This window comes from Oncorhynchus nerka, linkage group LG6 (genome assembly GCF_034236695.1).
Source record: "Oncorhynchus nerka isolate Pitt River linkage group LG6, Oner_Uvic_2.0, whole genome shotgun sequence".
NCBI lineage: Eukaryota > Metazoa > Chordata > Actinopteri > Salmoniformes > Salmonidae > Oncorhynchus > Oncorhynchus nerka.
Window position 1 is genome coordinate 21,891,608 of NC_088401.1, and position 22,223 is coordinate 21,913,830.

The window sequence follows — 22,223 nt, forward strand, 5'->3', positions numbered from 1 at the left end:
CCTAGGACAATACCAACCCGATGCTCATCTCCTAGGACAATACCAACCCGATGCTCATCTCCTAGGACAATAACAACCCGATGCTCATCTCCTAGGACAATACCAACCCGATGCTCATCTCCTAGGACAATACCAACCCGATGCTCATCTCCTAGGACAATACCAACCCGATACTCATCTCCTAGGACAATACCAACCCGATGCTCATCTCCTAGGACAATAACAACCCGATGCTCATCTCCTAGGACAAACTAGCAACAGCTAGCTAGCTAAATGCCCATGAACGTGTGTTTTGATCTTCCCCCAGATGAATATAGTTGGTTCAAAGTTGGTTTTAATATTTTAACCTGCGTGTCGTGATCACGTCTGGTGTGGATGGATGAAATCAACAGGAGTGCAATGAAGCATGCGCGTGGCCGGTGTAGTCAGCATGTAACCCTAACTTAACCCAAACCCTAATTGCAACCAAAACCCTCAACCTAAGCCCTAAGCTTAAAACAGCCTTTTTCCATGTGGGGACTGACAAATTGTCCTTGTTTTACTATCCTCGTTATACTATCCTCGATTTACTATCCCATCAGGGTTTGGGCCAAAGGGTAGGTGGCACATTGGGACTGGCTATAATACATTCAGGTGCGCTTGAAAATGGCTTTCGATCCTTAGAATATACAGCAAGCGAGAGAAACTCCGGAGAATATTCCTTCTCAACATTTAGGTCACGCTCTTGTGTTCCACAAACAAAGAAACATGGGGGACGAATCAGAGACAAGAACTTTAATAGGAAATTCTCACATCTATTGGATTTGATTGAAGTTCCCTTGGGGGTTTGTGCACAGTGAGCCTTCACCACCCAAACTAGAAAAACAAACCAATAATTCCTGTCGTCAAAAGTCATCATGCATAAATGGTCACTCAGGCAAAAACGACCACTTTCACCACTCATGCTGGCGATGGAAGCTGTATGTACAGTACATTTGGGATGTTTTATAAAAATGTTTTACTTTTCTGTCAATGTTACATGCTACATACACCACAGAATCATGCTGAAAATAGTTATTAAAAAGAAAGAAAATCTTGTTTTTCAGTTTATGAATAAACAATCACCTTTCTTATGTTCATTAACCATACATCATAAAAGTCATTTGTGTAATTGTTAGAGCACACACATGAGTTTGTGTGAATATGTTTGCCTGCAACATTCAGTATCTACCCATTGGTATGTGTTTATGCATTAGTATAAAATGATCAAGTGTGTATGCAATCTTTCCAATGATATTCCCTGTTGGTAGCTGTCTAGTATACAGTACGCATTGGGTGAATCCATCTGTAAGTCTGTATGAATATACAAGGCTGCATTTGTCAGAAAAAACATGTTGCGTTCCGTGTGATTGATTTGTATACTTATTTTTCTTTTTCATCTTTTCAATACGCAAGAGGACGGGTCATGGAATATGAAATAAGCAACCAAGCAACAGAGCGGTGCGGTCTCCTTTGAAGATCCGGCAGCTCTGGGATTGAACCGGGCTACAGGCCCGGGATGGGCAGTGCTGAGCTGTGAGGTGCTTTCAAAGAGAAAAGAAAAAGCGAGGAACGAGAGACGAAATATTGTAGTCCGTGCACAGCAAAGTTATAGGTCGCCAGTTTTTCAAGGGAAAAAAGTGCTGTTTGCCTTTCTTTTTTGGGCTACTGGGTAAGAACCTGGTAGGAGAGGCGAGAGGGAGGGAAAGGTCCTCTGGGGTCTTTTATATCACTTCTGGATGAACAAGGCTCCAATGGTGACTCCGGCTGCACCCAGGGCGGCCAGGCCGAATACTGTCTTTAGGTAGGGCCAGGAGTGGAAGGCAGAGATCCTCTGCTGCCCATAGATCTCCACAAAGGCGTCCTGAGAAAGAGAGAGAGAGAGGTTAGTATCATCACTACAACTGTTCTTTATTCTAATTACTGAACATTCACTCGCCATGTAAATTAGTTTGTTATAATATCAGTTCGTGCCCCATCAAGCCCTCAATGTAATTTTTTCATTGATCTATATAGACACTATGCATCAGTAAAATGTCTCAATGACCATGGCTACATGGGGCCCATATCTCTGTGGCTCTATCCCTGAGCCTCCTCTGTCTGTGGTACACACAGGGACAAAAGACAGAGGAATAGACAACCATGTCTCACAGCCAGCATCTCTGCAAGAAAGCTCCTTAGCGTGTGTGTCCCCCCCCAGACACACACACAGTCACACACACACAGTCACACAGCTTCTTTGCATACCAGGCATACAGTAAGTAAGACCAAAACATCCGATCCCACACAACTACAAACCACAAACAAATGTATCTGTGCATATTATCTGGTTTTGAAACAAGAGGAAATGTTCAGGTTCTTCCCCAAATCTGTCCACTGGTCCGGTTACAAGGAAACGTTCAGGTTCTTCCCCCAACATGTTTAGTGGAATGTAATAGAGTGTAATACTAATATGACTAGCAAGGGGATAACCCTAATGAATAGCTGTTCCTGGTAATTTGTTGCTTTTTAAAAACTGGATGGAAAAATTATGAATGCATATCTGATGCAATATAACAACACACAGTACAGTACAATATAACAACACACAGTACAATATAACAACACACAGTACAATACAATATAACAATACACAGTACAATATAACAACACACAGTACAATATAACAACACACAGTACAGTACAATATAACAATACACAGTACAGTACAATATAACAACACAGTACAATATAACAATACACAGAACAGTACAATATAACAACACACAGTACAATATAACAACACACAGTACAGTACAATATAACAATACACAGTACAGTACAATATAACAACACACAGTACAATATAACAATACACAGTACAGTATAACAATACACAGTACAGTACAATATAACAACACACAGTACAATATAACAATACACAGTACAATATAACAATACACAGTACAGTACAATATAACAACACAGTACAATATAACAATACACAGTACAGTACAATATAACAACACACAGTACAATATAACAATACACAGTACAGTACAATATAACAACACAGTACAATATAACAATACACAGTACAGTACAATATAACAACACACAGTACAATATAACAACACACAGTACAGTACAATATAACAATACACAGTACAGTACAATATAACAACACACAGTACAATATAACAACACACAGTACAGTACAATATAACAATACACAGTACAGTACAATATAACAACACACAGTACAGTACAATATAACAATACACAGTACAGTACAATATAACAACACACAGTCCAGTACAATAAAACAACACAGTACAATATAACAATACACAGTACACTATAACAATACACAGTACAGCGTCTTCAGGTTAGATCTTTACCAATTTAGAGCATACAATAATGCCTCCAGTGCTAGACTGCCTCCAGTGCTAGACTGCCTCCAGTGCTATACTGCCTCCAGTGCTAGACTGCCTCCAGTGCTAGACTGCCTCCAGTGCTAGACTGCCTCCAGTGTTTTACATATTTTAAGGTTGTTTCGCACTGTAAACTGTATTCCTGTGTGTATGCGACCCAGGTTGTGTACTAAGAGCTGGATATGTAACACTGTATTCCCAGACCTTGTGAAATCTAAGTGTGTGTGTGTCTTTTCTATGGCCTTTGGTTGCTGAAATTTAAATAGTTATCCTAATTTCAGTTTATATGACAAAACAAGTAGTCATTGTGTAGAAAATAATTAAACAATCTAAACCACTGTGAAATATATTTTCCACAACCAAAAATATGATATTTTCAGCTGTTGAAAGCTGGGGCACAAAACTGAAAGTAGAAGACGCTAAAACTAAACTGAAGAATGGGAAGCATAGAAATAGCGCACATAGATCTACCGCTTCTTTGACTTGCTTTCAAGGAGAAAGATCTATAACTCACATTTCTATGTGAATTTGGTATGGTCGCACAAAAAGATACAAATACAATTCTACTGGTCATATACACATGGTTAGCAGGTTTTAATGCGAGTATAACGAAGCTACATATTGTAGCTTTAAGCTCCAGAACCCTAGATCCCAGTGTGTGTGTGTGTGGTTGGTAAACTGAATACTAGTGTGCCTCCATTTTCTCCTCCCCTCCCCAGACCCCATACACAGTGGAGTAGACTGCTTAATAAGTAAAGCCGTGTTTTTATTGCAGCGTGCTTGTACCACATTACATTTGGCACAGACTCTCATCTACAGCTCAAGCCCGTAGGCTGCGTTCAGGCCCCAGTGTTCTAGCCCAGTGAGGGGCCGGCTCGTGCGCAATTGTTTGGATTGTATGATTCCCCTTCCCACTGGTTCCAGCATCTTGTCAGTGGAGAGAATATCTGCAGGGCAGACCCGTTTTTTTTAGCTTCTTAGCCCTGAACAGCTTGCAGGAAGGAAGCTTCCCCAATGTGCTGCCTGGGAGGAGGTTAACCCACAACTGCTGCACATCAAAACCAGCTAGAGCAGATGACGAGAAGTGAAGAGGAGAGACCGAGAGGAAAGGGTGGAAAGAGAAGGAGTGGTAACGGCATGCTTCTGGTGCTGGGAGGAGGTTAACCCACAACTGCTGCACATCAAAATGACTCAGAGTAGAAGGGGAGAGAGAAAGAGGAAATGTGCTGCTGAGTACTCTGGCTAGAGATCACGCTTCTTCTGAGCTCAAGTCAGAGTGCCGATGCAATATTCAGCACCATAGATTCATTAGTGTAGCTCACACAAAAGTCTGTCTTCATAACCTAGGATAATCCTCTAGTCAGAATGGATAGGATATGAAAGTAGCCTTCCAGTATGTAATATTCCCAATTTCCCATACACACGTACTTTCCCTAATTGTAAACTATGTGACTATGAGAAAAGTGCACGTCTTTGACCATTTCTCTGACAGCCACAGGTCGATATCCTGTGTCTTGGAGCATGAAGAGCACCGCATCATATTATGTACAAAATACCCTCTCTTCCAGCAATATGACGTACATAGCCATTGTTTACACTTCTAATCTCCACCAAGGTGCTTACTGTAATAAAAGTAGGAAATCGAGGGGAGCATCTTTCAAAGTTTACATTTACGAGAACACACATTAAACAAAAAATTGATTGATGACATCGTGGGAAATTCCTCGATTGGCTCAGTCTGAACACATCAGCATCACCATAGGAACTGCATCATAAGCATACATACCTCATTACCATATTAATAAAAGTCATATCACGGGTAATTCCAATTCATCGATTCCAGCGAGGGGAACAGGTGTCCAGGAAAGTACAGTTCATCATGCATATCCAGTGTCAACAGAACAACCTCGTGCATGTACTGTAAACCATAAATGTCACACTGGCTCTCTGCTGTCACGGTCATACTTCTACAGTATGGGGCTACACAGTAGTACCGTGATAGAGAGCTGTCCATAACATGGACAACGCTGGTTTGATGTCACGGTTTATTCCACAAGCAAGGGCTATTAGGTGTTTACACCCGCAACAACAGCTGCTTTGTTGATCACCTGATACACCCCCCTCCCTACACACACACACTCTCTCGTCGTCCCCCCCCCCCCCCTTCTTTCTTCTGTTTCTCTCTACAGGTTGCTCTATGGTGCTGTCCTGATATATCTCTCTCCTCAGGTTGTTCTATGGTGCTGACCTCCTAATATCTCTCTCTCTTCAGGTTGCTCTATGGTGCTGTCCTGATATATCTCTCTCCTCGGGTTGTTCTATGGTGCTGTCCTCCTAATATCTCTCTCTCTCTTCAGGTTGTTCTATGGTGCTGTCGTAATATCTCTCTCTCTTCAGGTTGTTCTATGGTGCTGTCCTGATATATCTCTCTCCTCAGGTTGTTCTATGGTGCTGTCCTCCTAATATCTCTCTCTCTTCAGGTTGCTCTATGGTGCTGTCCTGATATCTCTCTCTCTTCAGGTTGCTCTATGGTGCTTTCCTCCTAATATCTCTCTCTCTTCAGGTTGCTCTATGGTGCTGTCCTATTCTCTCTCTCTCTTCAGGTTTCTCTATGGTGCTGTCCTATTCTCTCTCTCTCTCTCTCTCTCCAGGTTACTCTATGGTGCTGTCCTATTCTCTCTCTCTCTTCAGGTTTCTCTATGGTGCTGTCCTCCTAATATCTCTCTCTCCAGGTTGCTCTATGGTGCTGTCCTAATATCTCTCTCTCCAGGTTGCTCTATGGTGCTGTCCTAATATCTCTCTCTCTTCAGGTTTCTCTATGGTGCTGTCCTATTCTCTCTCTCTCTTCAGGTTGCTCTATGGTGCTGTCCTATTCTCTCTCTCTCTTCAGGTTTCTCTATGGTGCTGTCCTCCTAATATCTCTCTCTCCAGGTTGCTCTATGGTGCTGTCCTAATATCTCTCTCTCCAGGTTGCTCTATGGTGCTGTCCTAATATCTCTCTCTCCAGGTTGCTCTATGGTGCTGTCCTAATATCTCTCTCTCCAGGTTGCTCTATGGTGCTGTCCTAATATCTCTCTCTCCAGGTTGCTCTATGGTCCTGTTCACTAGCCAGAGGGTTGGTAACAGACAGGGCCCTTGGATTTCCAACATGTTGCCATCTCTGTTTGCTTTTTCCCCCCACCTCGGCAAACATGTCATTAGGTGAGCTTCCAGCGTGTGTTTAAACCGACCAGCTAGGTTTGCCCAAAGCCAGCGCTAATGGATTCTGAACACAACTCTGACCTGCTGGAGGAGCTGAGCTAGCTAACTGAGGTAACCGAGCAGGAACCCAGCAGGTTTTACCAGTGCTGTCATGGTCACCAGGATATACTAGCCTACTTCCCACTGGGCACATACGTCAATTCAACGTCTAGTCGACGTTGAGTGGGTTGTTTTAGATTACATACTGCTAATGCTAACTGTGTCTAGGGGAATATCTCAATTGCATACTCCTCGCATCCTCTCTCATCTCCTTCTCAAAACCAATTGGAGGAGAAGGTCAGAGGGGAGGGACTTCTTACTTTTTCATCCAATGGGTTTTGAGAAGGAGATGACGAAAGAAGACGCGAGGAGTATTCATTTGATATCTTCCCTAGGTGAATAAAAAAACATGGTTATTCACTTGCCTTTGTACTAATATTTACTGAGATTCTTTACAAAGGGTTAGACTAAGTTGTGAATCTTCAGAATGCCACATCCAATAACTGCTAGATAAACATATGTAATTCTTTGTTTTACAGACTTTGCTTTGTATGCAGCCCAAGAAGTCAACCAAGCCCATTCCCAGAGTTTTCCCTAATGCCTTGGATCAAAGCCCAGGTATTGTAACATAGCCTGCCAAATGTGACAGTCTCTGACTCACTGTACCCACACATGGGTTAATAAGGGCTTGATTAGGTCGTTTAATCCAGGGGATTAGCCAAATGGATGGGATTTAGACGAATTTGCATGATATGCTGATTAGGGCATAGACTGGATAATGGGGGAATTCTTCATCTGGGGAGTTTCCTCTCTCGGTTCATTGGAGGGTCAGCATGATAAAATGGCTTATCGTGGAGAGACAATCAAACTCTCTTTTTCTTTCTCTTTCTAATTTCCATCTCTCTCATTCCTTTCTCCCTCGGTCTCGTCCTTCTACTTTCATATTCCCATCTCTCTCTCTCATATTCCAGTCTCTCTCTCTCTCTGTCTCACTATGTGTCTCACTTTCTCACTCTCGGTTTTTCTTTCTCACTCTCTCTGTGTTGCTGTCTCTCTCGCTCTCTCTGTGTTGCTGTCTCTGTGTCTCTCTCTGTCTCTCTCTCTCTCTCTCAGATATTCAATCGCTTTGATCAAATGATGTAGGTGGGTCAATTCGAGGTATGGTAGTCTTCTTAAGGTGGAATGACTGAGAAAACAAGAAGAGATTAGTTCTCAAAGCTCCAACAAAGGACTCTCCTCGTGAGAAAAGGGCTCCTCTTGGACTCTTGTCAGGCTAAACAGGGAGTTGAGAATGAGAACAGGAACGTTGAGGGCTTTGCCCTGCTCAGGCACCTGTCACACGTTGGCAACAACACGTCCCTGTCTCTCATTTGTGTTTGAACCCCCCCAACCTCCTCCCCCTACCTCGGCAGACACACAGATTTTAGTGTGAGGGCCTCATTCCTGGCAGACATTCTAAAAAGAGTTAGCCAGAGGGATATCGCAATCGAGGAGAAAGGAAGCAAAACTCTCAGAAAATGGGGAGGCTTCCAATCCAGGCCCACCCACTCTGTCAGATGACAGTGGACCTGTTATCGGCTTCAATAGCTGGGCCATTTGATTTGTTGTTGTATGTTCAAGGAAATATAGTTCATGTTATAGCCTCCATGTCTCTGGCTTTGTCACATCACATGTCAAATGTAGCCAGCCCTGGAAAAGACAACTTGACAGAGTGATGTGATAAGATTTAACAATGTTTGTGTGTGTATGTATGCGTGTGTGCGCTGTGTGTGTGTGTATGTATGTGTGTGTGCTGTGTGTGTGTGTGCTGTGTGTGTGTGTGTATGTATGTGTGTGTGCTGTGTGTGTGTGTGCTGTGTGTGTATGTATGTGTGTGTGCGTATGTATGTGTGTGTGCTGTGTGGGTGTGTGTGTGCTGTGTGTGTATGTATGTGTGTGTATGTATGTGTGTGTGCTGTGTGTGTGTATGTATGTGTGTGTGCTGTGTGTGTATGTATGTGTGTGTTCTGTGTGTGTGTGTGTGCTGTGTGTGTATGTATGTGTGTGTGCTGTGTGTGTATGTATGTGTGTGCTGTGTGTGTATGTATGTGTGTGCTGTGTGTGTGTGTGTATGTATGTGTGTGCTGTGTGTGTATGTATGTGTGTGCTGTGTGTGTGTGTGTGTATGTATGTGTGTGCTGTGTGTGTATGTATGTGTGTGCTGTGTGTGTATACTGTACTCAGATGTGGCTGTATTATGTGTGTCTGAGTTTAGAAGTGTGTGAGTTGTCCCATGATGAGCTCAGATGCACACTCACACACTCCTGAGTTCAAGCGTGTGACAATTCGCTGATCTACTTGCTGCCTATCCCATGATGTGTGTTTGGCCCACAGGCCTCCTACGAGCCATACACATTATGACATCCTTTCCCACAGCCACTAAGCAGAGCTAACGTGTAACATCCGACAACTTTATCATACAGCCAAAAACACCTCAAGTTTCACACAACCCCTGAGCTGAACAGGAGGAATATCGTACAATGTCTCCATTCAATCACGTGGAAGGATGCCTCTGGGTCTGTTTTTTTTTACCCCCGCCATGTTTTCAGCTGAGCAAATGAATTAGCTGGTCATAGATATAAAGGCACCATGGGAAAGTGAACAGAGCACAGTTCACACTATACTGAGCTGCCTAAGAAGAGGAGTGTTCTCATTGGAACAGATGCATGCTGGGATATACAAACAACAATTACATTTGACATTTTAGTCATTTAGTGGATGCTCTTATCCGGAGAGACGTACAATTAGTGCATTCATCTAATTAAAAGGACCACTGCGTGAGAACGGTTCAACGTTTTAGAATGATTCATACAGTACATGTCAAATACAGAAATAACTATGTCAACGTGGGATATATGCATAGTACCTTTTGTATAGCTTGTCACAGATACATTGATGCCAAATAATAAAACAAAATAGTGTGACTACCTGGGGAAATGAACATGCGACAAAAGCACACAAACTATGCCCTTATTGCCCCTGACCACGACACTGAAATTATATTTGTTCATTTCAAGGAACTTTCCTTTTAGCTGTTACCCTAGCAACAGTTCCTCTCCTTACAGCGCACTTTCATGGAGCCCCGTGGACTAATGAGGTCTTAAAAGCTGTTTTTTCTCTTTGAGATAAACAAGATTCAGTCATTAAGGCAATGTAACGGAGGTGAAGACGGACCCCCCCTGCTGTGCACAGGTTGACCCATCTCTGACTTCAGGGGCCCCTGTGGCCCTTCCCAGGTTGCCCTCCCTCAGGGGGTCAGTATCACAGATAAAAACGCATTTGGGAATTAAAAAAGCACACATCCTCCCAGTCCTATCCAATCAGTGTGTAGGCCATGGTGTGTGTGCGTGTGCATGCATGTGTGGTAGAGAGAGAGTAGGGGTGGGGAGGGGGGTTTTGTTCACTTTGATGTAGTAGCCACAGGGCCTGAACGTGCACCTCCATCTGTATGCACCCCACGGCTGGGTGAGTGCAACGCAGGAAGCAGTCAATTATTTTGTCTATATGAAGTAGTTTGGGGCAGATGCAATGTTGTCCCTGTGTGATGTTTTTTTTAATTTTCCACAGAGGAAAGATGAACATCTTGTCAACCCAGTTTCATAGCTTTTATTTTGCTATCATGTTATCATGTGTTTAATACAAAAAGTGATACTGAGACATTCTCAGGGAGCTGTAACTAACTTGCGGTAGCACACATAGAGCTGCAGCTTAGTCAAGACGTTATATGATTCTTTCCTCACACTTTATACCTCAGAGAATATCCTTCATTTAATGATGAAACACAGTTTGACTGTTGTTCTTTAAGGCCTAACAATGCTATTGGCATAAGTAAGAGTGAGACATGAATAATGCTGTTAAATGTACAAAGCCTGGAGGGAGAGAGATTTGTATTTTGTCTATTGCACTATACCAGAGTCAGGAGATTAAACTGCAAGTAATTACCTTTTTAGGATGCATTGGATTACTGGGTCAAGGTGCAATCCCCCCTCCCTCCTATGTCTCCCCTTCTCGGCTTGTATTTTTTTGGGGGGGGGGGGCATTGAACCCTGTGACCGGGGGAGGGCAGCCTCACACTGATATGAGAGGATTAGGAGGGCCGGGAGAGTTGAAACAGAACACTAGATACTGAACCTAGAGGAGGGCCAGACTGTTGCTTTTTCAGGAAAGCCTTATGGGTAATGAGATTGGCACACGTGGCAGGCCCTATATCTTGGTGGGTGGGGGCATGTCCCCTCCCATCTCCACTTTACTTAATGGGTTTTTATTTCATCCCCTTGCCCTCTCCTCCTATTGAAGCTACCTTCTGCTGGTCCTGTTTTGGTTCATCTCCGGATACAGTTCTGTTTGTTGTTGTTTTGGGGACAAGGGCTTAGATCTGCTTACAGCGGCCTCTTTTACAGTGCATGGTATCACACACATAAGTAGCAGGTAGCCTAGCTGTTAAGAGCGTTGGCCAGTAACTGAAAGGTTGCTGGTTTGAATCCCCGAGTCGACTAGGTGAAAAATCTGTCGATGTGCCTTTGAGCAAGGCACTTATCCCTAATTGCTCCTGTAAGTCGCTTTGGATAAGAGCGTCTGCTAAATGAATAAAATGTAAGTATAAACATCCCTAGTAACCAATAATCTAATTTGTAATGAAGATTAAAAATATATATTTCCCATCTGTCACATAGTGTATGCTTGTTTGTTTCTGCTATAAACAGACATGTTGCATGTGTTACTTCTCAAAGCCTGCTTTGGGCCATTGAGAGTCACATTGGTAATTTGAGTGTGTAAATCCTGTTCGTGGCTGAGCAAAGCTATCAACAACCGATGCACAGGACAGAAAGTGGAAGTAGTGGGATGGGGTCAATCTAGTCCGAGCCAATGCGGTCCACCGATCTGGTTTCATTCACCATTCTGCCAAAAGCTCCAAGAGAGCCAATCCAGCTGTCTCTCCTTTCCCTCCTGTTTCCCTGCCCCCATATACATGTGCCCAAAATGTAGTGAAGACAACAGGGTCTTCCGTGAAAATCCCTTTCCCACAGAAAGTATAAAAAGTGTCACATGCAAACTTTTAAATTGTTTACATACACCACATAGGTGCAGTAAAATATGTTGTTTTACAGGGTTAGCCATTGTAGTACGGCGGCCACAATAACAGATTTTTCACCTTGTCGGCTCGGGTATTCGAAATAGCGACCTTTCAGTTACTGGTCCATTTCTGATGTTAGCCAATGAAAAAAGACCAGAGTTTACCATTTAGTATCCGTGACAAATTTCTTGTCCTTGAACAGAAGCAAATTAAAAAAAATGTAAAACACGGAGTTAAACGCTGTAAGAACCTTAGCTAACCTTTAGGGATCTATTTTAACAAACCTAACGCAACGGTCAATCAAAGTGCTGGCGGTAGAGCTATAGGTGCCACTATAGGTATCGCTATAGGTACCGCTATAGGTACCGCTATAGGTACTGAAATATTTTTGCTGTAGGTTCAGAAATATTTTTGCTATTTTCACAACCAGAATTATTGGCGAAAGTGGCTGGCATTGGCGCGAAAGGTCTGGTCTTTGATGTATTGCCTTGGAATCAACTCCAATTTTAGGCTGTTTGTTAAACAGCTTACAGAAACAAAATAACTAAATGTATACCTATCCCATCTTTGCTAAATATGTTCACTTGAACCTGTTGTTCCACTGTTGTAAGTAATTGTATAGCTTCAATGTTGAAATATATAAATAGCATTCACACTGATAAAGGGGCTAGGCCTACTGTAAACTGCATTTACATCATTAACAATGTCTACACTGTATTTCTGATCAATTTGATATTATTTTAAATGGACAAAAAAATGTGCTTTTCTTTCAAAAACAAGGACATTTCTAAGTGACCCCAAACGTTTGAACGGTAGTGTACATATTGGAACCATCTGATAGATCGTATTTACACTTCTCCAGAATTTGCATTGGACAGTGAATCATTCTAATAACTTTGGTTTTAATCAAATTCAATGAAAAACAATGGATACATTTAGCCTATATCATGGAGGAGGTTTTAGGCACGTCCAAAGCATGGCTAAGATAATGTCAACAATACGTAGACAAAAAGGGAATGTCAGCTCACTGTTTAGCTCCTCTAAAAACTTGATATTTGAATAAAGCTTTGGTGATTAAGATTTATTTCCAAGCAGTCTCACAAGCCAAACACTTTGACAGTCTTGACTAGCCTACTTGATTAGCTACATTGGTCAGGACAAAAAGAAAACAGACTTCATTGAGAAGAAGGGAGGATATGCTTGGTTTAAGCATAGCATGAGTGTTTTATGTGTTTATAGTGTTTATAGCACCAAAAGCACATCTTGGTCCATGCTCATATGGGCAGTGTGTGTCACGGCTGGATAGGCTGCGTTTTCTGCCGTCAACATTCATGACATAACCATCCGTGTTACCTCTTAAACCAGCTTTTATTTGGTCTTAAATATCCCTGCCAGACCTCCCTGAAATAAGGACGTTGGATCATGATGTTTTTAAGGACACTCCTCAAATATTTCCCCCCATCCCATCTGAGCAGAAGGGTGCTGATGTTAGACAGGTAAATTACAGAACCTGGCGTTAGAACTGGAAAATGCCAGTGCACCAGTTTTTACATAACGAAATTGCAAACTAACAGGCGTTTAACAGTAGCGCCACCTTAAAGCCAGCTGAAAATAAAACCTTAACTGTGTGAAATGCTCAACATTGCATTGACCGTTACTGTGTGAGGGACATAGACCGTTACTGTGTGAGGGACATGGACCGTTATTGTGTGAGGGACATGGACCGTTATTGTGTGAGGGACATGGACCGTTATTGTGTGAGGGACATGGACCGTTACTGTGTGAGGGACATGGACCGTTATTGTGTGAGAGACATGGACCGTTATTGTGTGAGGGACATGGACCGTTACTGTGTGAGGGACATGGACCGTTATTGTATGAGGGACATGGACCGTTATTGTGTGAGGGACATGGACAGTTACTGTGTGAGGGACATGGACCGTTATTGTGTGAGGGACATGGACCGTTATTGTGTGAGGACATGGACCGTTACTGTGTGAGGGACATGGACCGTTATTGTATGAGGGACATGGACCGTTATTGTGTGAGGGACATGGACAGTTACTGTGTGAGGGACATGGACCGTTATTGTGTGAGGGACATGGACCGTTATTGTGTGAGGGACATGGACCGTTACTGTGTGAGGGACATGGACCGTTATTGTATGAGGGACATGGACCGTTATTGTGTGAGGGACATGGACAGTTACTGTGTGGGGGACATGGACCATTACTGTGTGTGTATTAGCTAGTCAAAGTGAATGATGTATGAGGGAGGAAGAAAAGGCAGATAGGTTGGGTGGGTGCTGAACCGTCACTGAGAAGATGAACGCCCCTGCCCCAATATAAACCGTTCTCTCTTTTAGTCCAAATTGTAAAATACGACAAAGGAAGAAGAGTTTCTTAGTTCCTAGTCTAGAGTTGCTGTGTCTATGCTGTTAAATCTGTGGGGGAGGTTAAGTCATCTCTTGGTTTAGCGCCAAGCCGCCCAGGAAATCTGAAGAAATGATGCCTCTGTCACTCTGAAATCCAACCCTGTGTCACTGACAACTGTCACTATCCTTATAAGGATGGAACACACTGACCACAACAGAGTCAGGAGGCCATTCACAAAGTCTGTGGAGGCATTAGGTCTCCCCATTCACCAGGACTCTCTTCCTCTCTTCTTTAAAAGGTGCTGGGAGTTATTTATAATCTGATGTATTAATGGCCAGAGGAACTGTTGGCCTCTTCCACCACAGAGCAGTGAAGACCTGCTTGGCCTTTAGCATCTGTGGTTGGCCGCGTTAGCTATTGTTATGCGGCCAGCTAATTCATCTGCTCTGAGGGTTTAAACCATCACAGAGGAAAAAAACTGACCCAGAGGCATGTTTCCTCATGATTGAACGGATGAGCCTTGTGAGACATTCCTTGAGCTTGGCTACAGGATTGAGTGAGACTTGAGATTGTTTTGGCTTGGTAACTTAGGCATGCTATTTTGCAGGATGAACAGGTGCTGCATATTGTACACAACAACACAAAATCACAGGAAGCCATATGAAGCTGAAGTATGATTTGGGTGCTTGAATGTTCCTGTATATGTGTAACTGTGTGTGTGTGTGTATGTGCATGTGTAAAAAGCCACAGCTGTTGAGAATCTGACTCACATCCATGGCTTGCTACTAATTTGCATGGGGTGCAATCCCTGCAGTGTCGGACACCCGCTTGTGTCTAGAAGCGAGACAGAGCGAGACATAGACACGACCGCCCAGCACCTGCAAACCCGTGAACAACCACAGCGTTCCAGAATGGACGGGATGGCGTTCTCTCCGTCATGGGGCGGGGTGTCAAGAGCTGAGTCAGAGACAGAGACACACTGCCAAGGTCATGTTTTTCAAGTTCTCACTCGTCTGACAGATAATGGATTGACTGCCTAGACCAGGAGTGGCCAAATCAATGCAGCCCCTGGGGTAAAATCTGTCTTCAACAAGGTTCGGAGGGCTGCACTGAAAATTGGTTACATTTCCTCCCCGTCAAAATTTGCAAAAAATAATCCTATATCCATTGTTTTTGGAATTTTCTATAATCTGACTGTCTAGCTTTAATTTGGGTGATTATTAGCAAGCTGGAAAAAGTGAAGAATGTCGGGCCATTATCATTTATACATATTTTCCCTTTGGTTTTAGTCATTTGACCCACCAATTTAGACAAGTGTGTCTGGGTAAGTGTCATCTAATATTGAAACACATATTTTTATCTGGACACTTTGTTTACCTGGAATTTTTCCTTATTGTAGGCTACTACTTTTACCACGTTTAGTCTTAATCTTTACTACATTACTCACTGTTTAGCACATGACCTCACATGTGAATCCTTAAAGAGGTGAGTGGGGCCGGCTTAAAAGGGTGTGAACAATGCTGAATGGGTGTAGACAAGGGAGGGCTCTCCAGTAGTAGTACCAAAACATTTGAAGGGCCATTTTCTCAAAAGTGAGGTTAAGTTGATCAACTTTCAAAGCAGAATGACTTTCCCATTGTTCCTTTAAATGCAGTGTATGATATACCATTTTGTAGCTCTGTGTCTCTGCTTTTATCCAATGTAAAAAATAAAAATAATTTTTTTTTGCTACATAAGACTAAATCAAGGTGGTCAGTCACATATGCCATGTCTTGAAATATGCAGATCGATGGATTAAAAGTACATTTATATTGTAATATATTCCACCTTTATAGCACTCAAAGAAGGCATGAAACATCGAGTCACTGTTAGTTTTACACTTAAGACATGACTCTGCTGTTGTGCTATAGTATTTGTCAATTTTGTCTCTTGTATAATAAATTATGTACATTAGTTTATATGGATGCACGATTTATCGGTGAACATATCGGAATCGGACAATATTAGCTAAAAATGCCAATATCGGTATCGGCTCAATGTCTAGTTTAACATCGATGTGCAAACCTGATGTCAAAGTTCTTAATGTTGTTAGATCCACCTTTTGAAAACAGACACTTGAAAAGATTCTGGGGATGAGCATGCTCATCTTCAATATGTACCCATTGTTCCTCTTTAGTGCAATGTACAATATGTCTTAAGTAAAAGCCTTGGGTGGCGAGTTGATACGATTCCAAGTCTGGAAGTAACGTTTGTAGGCCTTCAAGTTGAAAGGTTTCTTGCAGCTCGATTAAGGCTTCATTTGCGCTTGTGAATTCCATCCTTTGCATTCCCTTCCATACCTACAGCACTGCTGGGAAGCGGAGTTGAGATTTGGTCCCATTTTCCTCCAGTGACTTTGATTGGCAGGTATTCTTTGCATTTCTTTCTCAGTTTAGGATACATGTCCTTGACGAATCGAATGGTCTGGCCTTGGATTTTGATCTCATCCCCCCCCCCCCCCCTTGTGCCTTCAGAATGTTGACTTTGGTCTGATAGTTCCATAGTTTGAAGTTTACTACCCGTGGGTGTTTAGGGTTCTTCTGTTTCACGCCTATGGCATCGGTCCAGATCCTCTGGTGATATACCCACGTCAAGTTTCTCTGATATCAGTTTGACAACGTAACTGAAAAGGTCTCCTTTTTTCTTGTAAGGACAATATTCTCATGTTGTTACGTCTCATTCTGTTATCGTGCTGGTCCGATTCTTCTTCTAAAGTTTCTAACTTTGTTTCCAAAAGGCCCATTTTTTTTTTCTTGTTTGTTCCACGCGCACACCTTGTTTGTACATGTCTGACACGATAGCCTCTTGTCTTTTTGATCGTTTTTGTGAGCATTGAGAGTATTTTAGCTATGTTTTCCTGGATAGCATTTAACTGTTTATTACTCTTGTTGCCCTTTGTCCTTTCCTTTTCCTTTGAAGGAGGCCATGTTCCATTGGACTGTTGTGTCGCTGCACTGTTTTACCAGCTGATTGCTTTGCTGTGGTACAAAAATGAAAGCTCACACTCTCCCAGTTGCTTGGGGATATGTTGATTTATCAAGTTTAGAGGATTGATTTAAAGTTTGCTGTCTGGTTTCTACATATAATCATAGTTTTATACAAAATGGACCTACTCACACCCCATGTGTCCTATCGGTACGTGCATGCGCCTCCCTTCCTCAGTCAATTCTCTCTTGTTCAATCTCTCCTTCACGTCAACCACATACATTCAGAATGTGTGTGTGTGAGTGACTGTATGTGTGTGGCTAGTCACACAATGGCATCGAGGTTGTTTGATGTTGGAGCCACAGAATCTAGTCCCCCGGCTTCAACCATACCCTGTGTTCCCATGGCAGCTCAAGTTCGCTCACTCCCCGTGAGAGCCGCAACTCAATCTCTCCCCGAAAGCAGAGGCAAAAAAAGATGAAAAGAAACAAAAACAAAACCCCAAACTATTTGGTGAGGAATAATGTACATATTCATACTGCCTTATTGCTATGCTCCTAATGACAGAGACTATAACATCATGCCGCAGGAGGATATTTTCGATTACTGTGTTACTCGATGAGCCATCTACAGGTTGATTGTTGTGGTTGGATTTTTGAAGCACTGATAGCATATGAATCCTTCAGGGTCAGAGGGCATTGTCAGAGGATGTTCAAAGTTCTTACAAAATGTTACTATCAGAAGGAACAAGAAACATTTTCTTCGCAAGACTGCTTTGGCAACAATCAAGGGCATGGAAAAAAAGGCTTTTGACTCAAGAATAACCCTGCTCTGCACTTTCAAGTGTCTCACCAAGCAAAGTGCCAACAAACACTAAGTATTTAAATTGAAATGGTAAATTGAAATAAAACGTTAATTCAGTTAAAGAGAAAGCACAACATGTATTATCACTTGACACTGTCAAGTTATGAATTTCAAGATATCTTTTATTCATATACTGTACAGTATCTATTTTTTATTTAGTCAAAGCCTGGCTCACCATCATAAAGCTTCGGTCCACTGTTCTGTTTGAACGGCTGGCTCCATATCATGTTGGGCACTTTCATAGAGGCTTCTTTGAAACCCAACACCCATTCAGCCTTTAAAACCGGGGCCTTTTATGACTTGACTGAACAATTCAATTATTGAAAATCCAGCTTTTGTATAGATTTGTACGTCCTTGGTTTCCGTTATCCCATTACCAACCGTTTATTACTACATGTTACCTTGAGCATTATTAGTATTAGTAGTTTGTTACGGAGAGTGAAAACTGGGGTATTTAAAGAGGTGGGCCTACTGTATCTGCAGCAGGTCTTGAGGTAACATTTAGCCACGAGTATTTGTTTAAGGCTTTGCTGAAAACATTTAAATTCTTTGTAGATGGATTTTGTCTCATCACTCTTCATAATTACAATTGGAGTGTGTCTGAGTGAACATTATCCCTCCCCGTGTGCACACACACACACACACACACACACACACACACACACACACACACACACACACACACACACACACACACACACACACACACACACACACACACGCACACACACACACACACACAATGACCTCTTCACCTATCCATCGATTCTGTTTCCACATTAGGATAGGCATAGCAGTATCCTGGCTCACTTTCCAGATGCTCCACGGCATCATGACCTTGACGATTTGGGAGGAATAATCAACGCATCAAATTCAACATCTGCCATAAACAAACTTCCATCTTGTGGAGAAGTGGAGAATCATCCTCCAAAGTGTTCCCTGGAAGAGTATCGGTCTCATACCTGATGTCTATCAACTCAACGTTTATACATAATTTAGCAGCTTGATGCCTGTTGTAAATACATACTCCCTTATTACGACCAGGGCATTAAATATGAATCCAGCAAGGGATTAAGATGGTGTTACATGCAATACATCACATGTGTCAGGCGGAACCCCCTTAAGGCTTGGCTTCCGGTAAGGCCCAACACTTTCTCAAGGAAACAAATACTAATTTTCTTCCAGTGATCCATTATGTGGAAATTAAAAAATCATTATTAATTTACTAAAAACAATGTACAGATAATTGGAAAAGTTAAATGAACTCCCAGAAAGGAGTAGCATTCTCTGATTGTGGGAGATGAAATAGAGGGAGAATACTTTTATATTTAAAGGGTCAACAACCTCACCAAATAGGAGGTGCATACTTCATTACAATCATTACACTACTGTACCATTTAACAATGAGAAACTTCAAAAGACAATATCTGGGTTTTCAGTGCTATCAGAGAACACTACTGTACTATAGGTGCTGCTAATGCTAAAAATAAACAGACGCGTGGCAGTGTGTTGGCGCTCGATAAAACTCTTTCATCTGAAAGCAGAGCTGGCGCATTAAGAGGAAAATGGACTGGCACACAGAGTCATCACTCGATGACTGGCACCAGCTGACAGCATGTGCTGGTGATTTCCACCCCAGCGATTAGTAACCTAACCACTATCCCTCCCTATTCTACCCACCCATCTCCTGCTAAAACATCCCAGCTGGCATGCATGGAAGAAAGGGGCTTTCTAGGGCAAAGAACATTAGTGTTATTAGTACTGCTAATGCTAATTTAGAGGAAATTGGTGATGTTAATTGAATTAGGCCTACTAACTCTAATGGCTTAGCATTGCTTAAACGTTTAAAGGGCCCAAGGCCTACGAGACCAGGGCTCTCCTACACTGTTCCTGGAGAGCTACTTTCCTGTAGGTTTTCACTCTAACTCGTTGTAACCTGATGAATCTTATCAACCAGATAACTATTAGAATGAGGTGCGCTAGATTAGGGTTGGTAGCTCTCCATGACAGTGTTGGAGAGCCCTACTAACAAATGCCTCTATTGTAACAAATAACACCATGAAACCGCACAAAATATACATTAAGGCCCGGTTCACATTTCCCTGAAATGATGAATCAGAGATAGTGATGCCCTGTTTTTGTGAAGACTGCCCAGAAATGAGAGAGAGGGGGAGAGAGACTTTTACTGGAACAAATAGGCATGGGAGGACCGAACAGAGGGGCATACAGTTACACACTGGTAACCTGCCCTTGGTTATTACATAGACAGAGTTATATGGGCAAGAGACAACAACAGCAGCAGCAGCTGGTTGACTGTACATGAGACACTCCAGTATGGCATTTCCAATCAAAATCAAATCCAATGTTATTTGTTACCTGAGCCGAAAACAACAGGTGTAGACTTTACAGTGAAATGCTTTAATTACGAGCACTTTTCACAACAATACACAGTTAAAAAACAATAAAATTTGCTGAATATAAAAAGGAAATAATAACACAATAACAAAATAACTATAACGAGGCTATATACAAGGAGTACCGGTACTGAGTCAATGTGCGGGGGTACGAAGTAGTTGAGGTAACATTTCCATCCATTTCCATTATCTACTTCTTCTTCTGAGGAAAAAATATCCCCATCGATGACATGTGTCATATCTCTCTTTAAGTTAAATTAATTAAGTCAATATTTTTTATGGACTTTAATGGTGTTAAAAATGAACAAAAATTCTAGTTGCCTTGAACGCAGCTCCTCAACAAGCATCAGCTGCAACTAATTGCTCATCAGCCTCCACACCTGTCCTCACTCTCCTTAACCACTGCAACCCTACTTAAACCTGACCAAACTAACATTCCTCCTCTTTGTTATGCAGTGCATGTCACATTGCATGAAACTGTGCATTTCCAGCCTTAACAAGCTTTGCATCCCTCCACTTCTATCTAGTATCTCTTAGGTTCTTCCAAAGATCTCCTGGGGGGGGGGGAATTTTACATTTACATTTAAGTCCTTTAGCAGACGCTCTTATCCAGAGCGACTATCCAGAGCGACTTACAATTACCACCACCACCACAGCAGCCTAACTGACGATGATGTCTACCTGAGAATCCAAGCCAAACAGAGTACACCCCCTGGATCCTTCATCTGCAGCCCTTGGCTTCACCCGCTCCATTCTCATTCACCTCCCAAATCCTCATTCTCATTCTCATTCCATTTCCTCAATAAATATTCAAAACATATTTCAATGTTGGGTTCTTAAACTCGCAAATTGGTTTTACAACACATATGATGTTGAATGTATTTGGAAATACACTTGGAAAGTATTTGAAAACACTAAAATACACTGACTCAAATACAGCCCCATGCATTTAACCCAGATATTTGAAAATAGTATTTGAAAATACTCTCAAATACAATTTGGTAGGCTATTTGGTTTTTATAAATAACCGTTCAACTACTCAAATAAAAGTACTTGTTTTGGATTTGATTTGATTTTAAATACTACATACTGAAATACACATGTATTTGAACCCAGGTCTGTTCGCTTCTAACAAACAGACAATTAACTTAAATATAGAACTTGGCTAATGTTTTGCAACATTCAGGCTGATTTCTAAAGAGGGGGATTCTATACTGAATATAAATATAAATGCAACATGCAACAATGTCAACGATTTTACTGAGTTACAGTTCATATAAGGAAATCAGTCAATTGAAATAAATTCATTAGGTCCTAATCTATGGATTTCAAATGACTGGGCAGGGGTGGGGAGCCAAGCCCAGCCAATCAGAATGAGTTTTTCAGACAGACATACTCCTCAGTTTCATCAGCTATCTGGGTGGCTTGTCAGACTATCCTGCAGGTAAAGAAGCCGGATGTGGCGGTCCTGGGCTGGCGTGGTCTCTAAAACGATGTTGGAGGTGGCTTATGGTAGAGAAATGAACATTAAATTCTATGGCAACAGCTCTGGTGGAAATTCCTGCAGTCAGCATGCCAATTGCACGCTCCCTCAAAACGTGAGACATATATGGCATTGTGTTGTGTGACACATCTGCACATTTTATAGTGGCCTTTTACTCTCACCAGCACAAGATGCTGTTTAATCAGCTTCTTGATATGCTATTATTGTCAGGTGGATGGATTATCTTGGCAAGGGAGAAATGCTCACTAACAGGGATGTAAATATATTTCTGCACAAAATTGGAGATAAATAACATTTTTGTGCCTATGGAAAATTTGG

At 42.1% G+C, this 22,223-nt stretch overlaps 1 protein-coding gene across 2 annotated transcripts in view; it reads right to left on the bottom strand.

Annotated features, from left to right (window-relative positions):
* Positions 1-759: 759 nt before the first annotated feature.
* LOC115130175 (apoptosis regulator Bcl-2-like) overlaps positions 760-22,223 on the bottom strand; it is a 65,127-nt gene continuing 43,663 nt past the window's right edge. For both annotated transcript variants that reach the window (XM_029661035.2, XM_029661036.2), the window contains exon 3: positions 760-1,882. In XM_029661035.2, the coding sequence (XP_029516895.2) occupies positions 1,748-1,882 (135 nt within the window). In that variant the 3' untranslated portion in view covers positions 760-1,747. The remainder of the gene's footprint in view (positions 1,883-22,223) is intronic.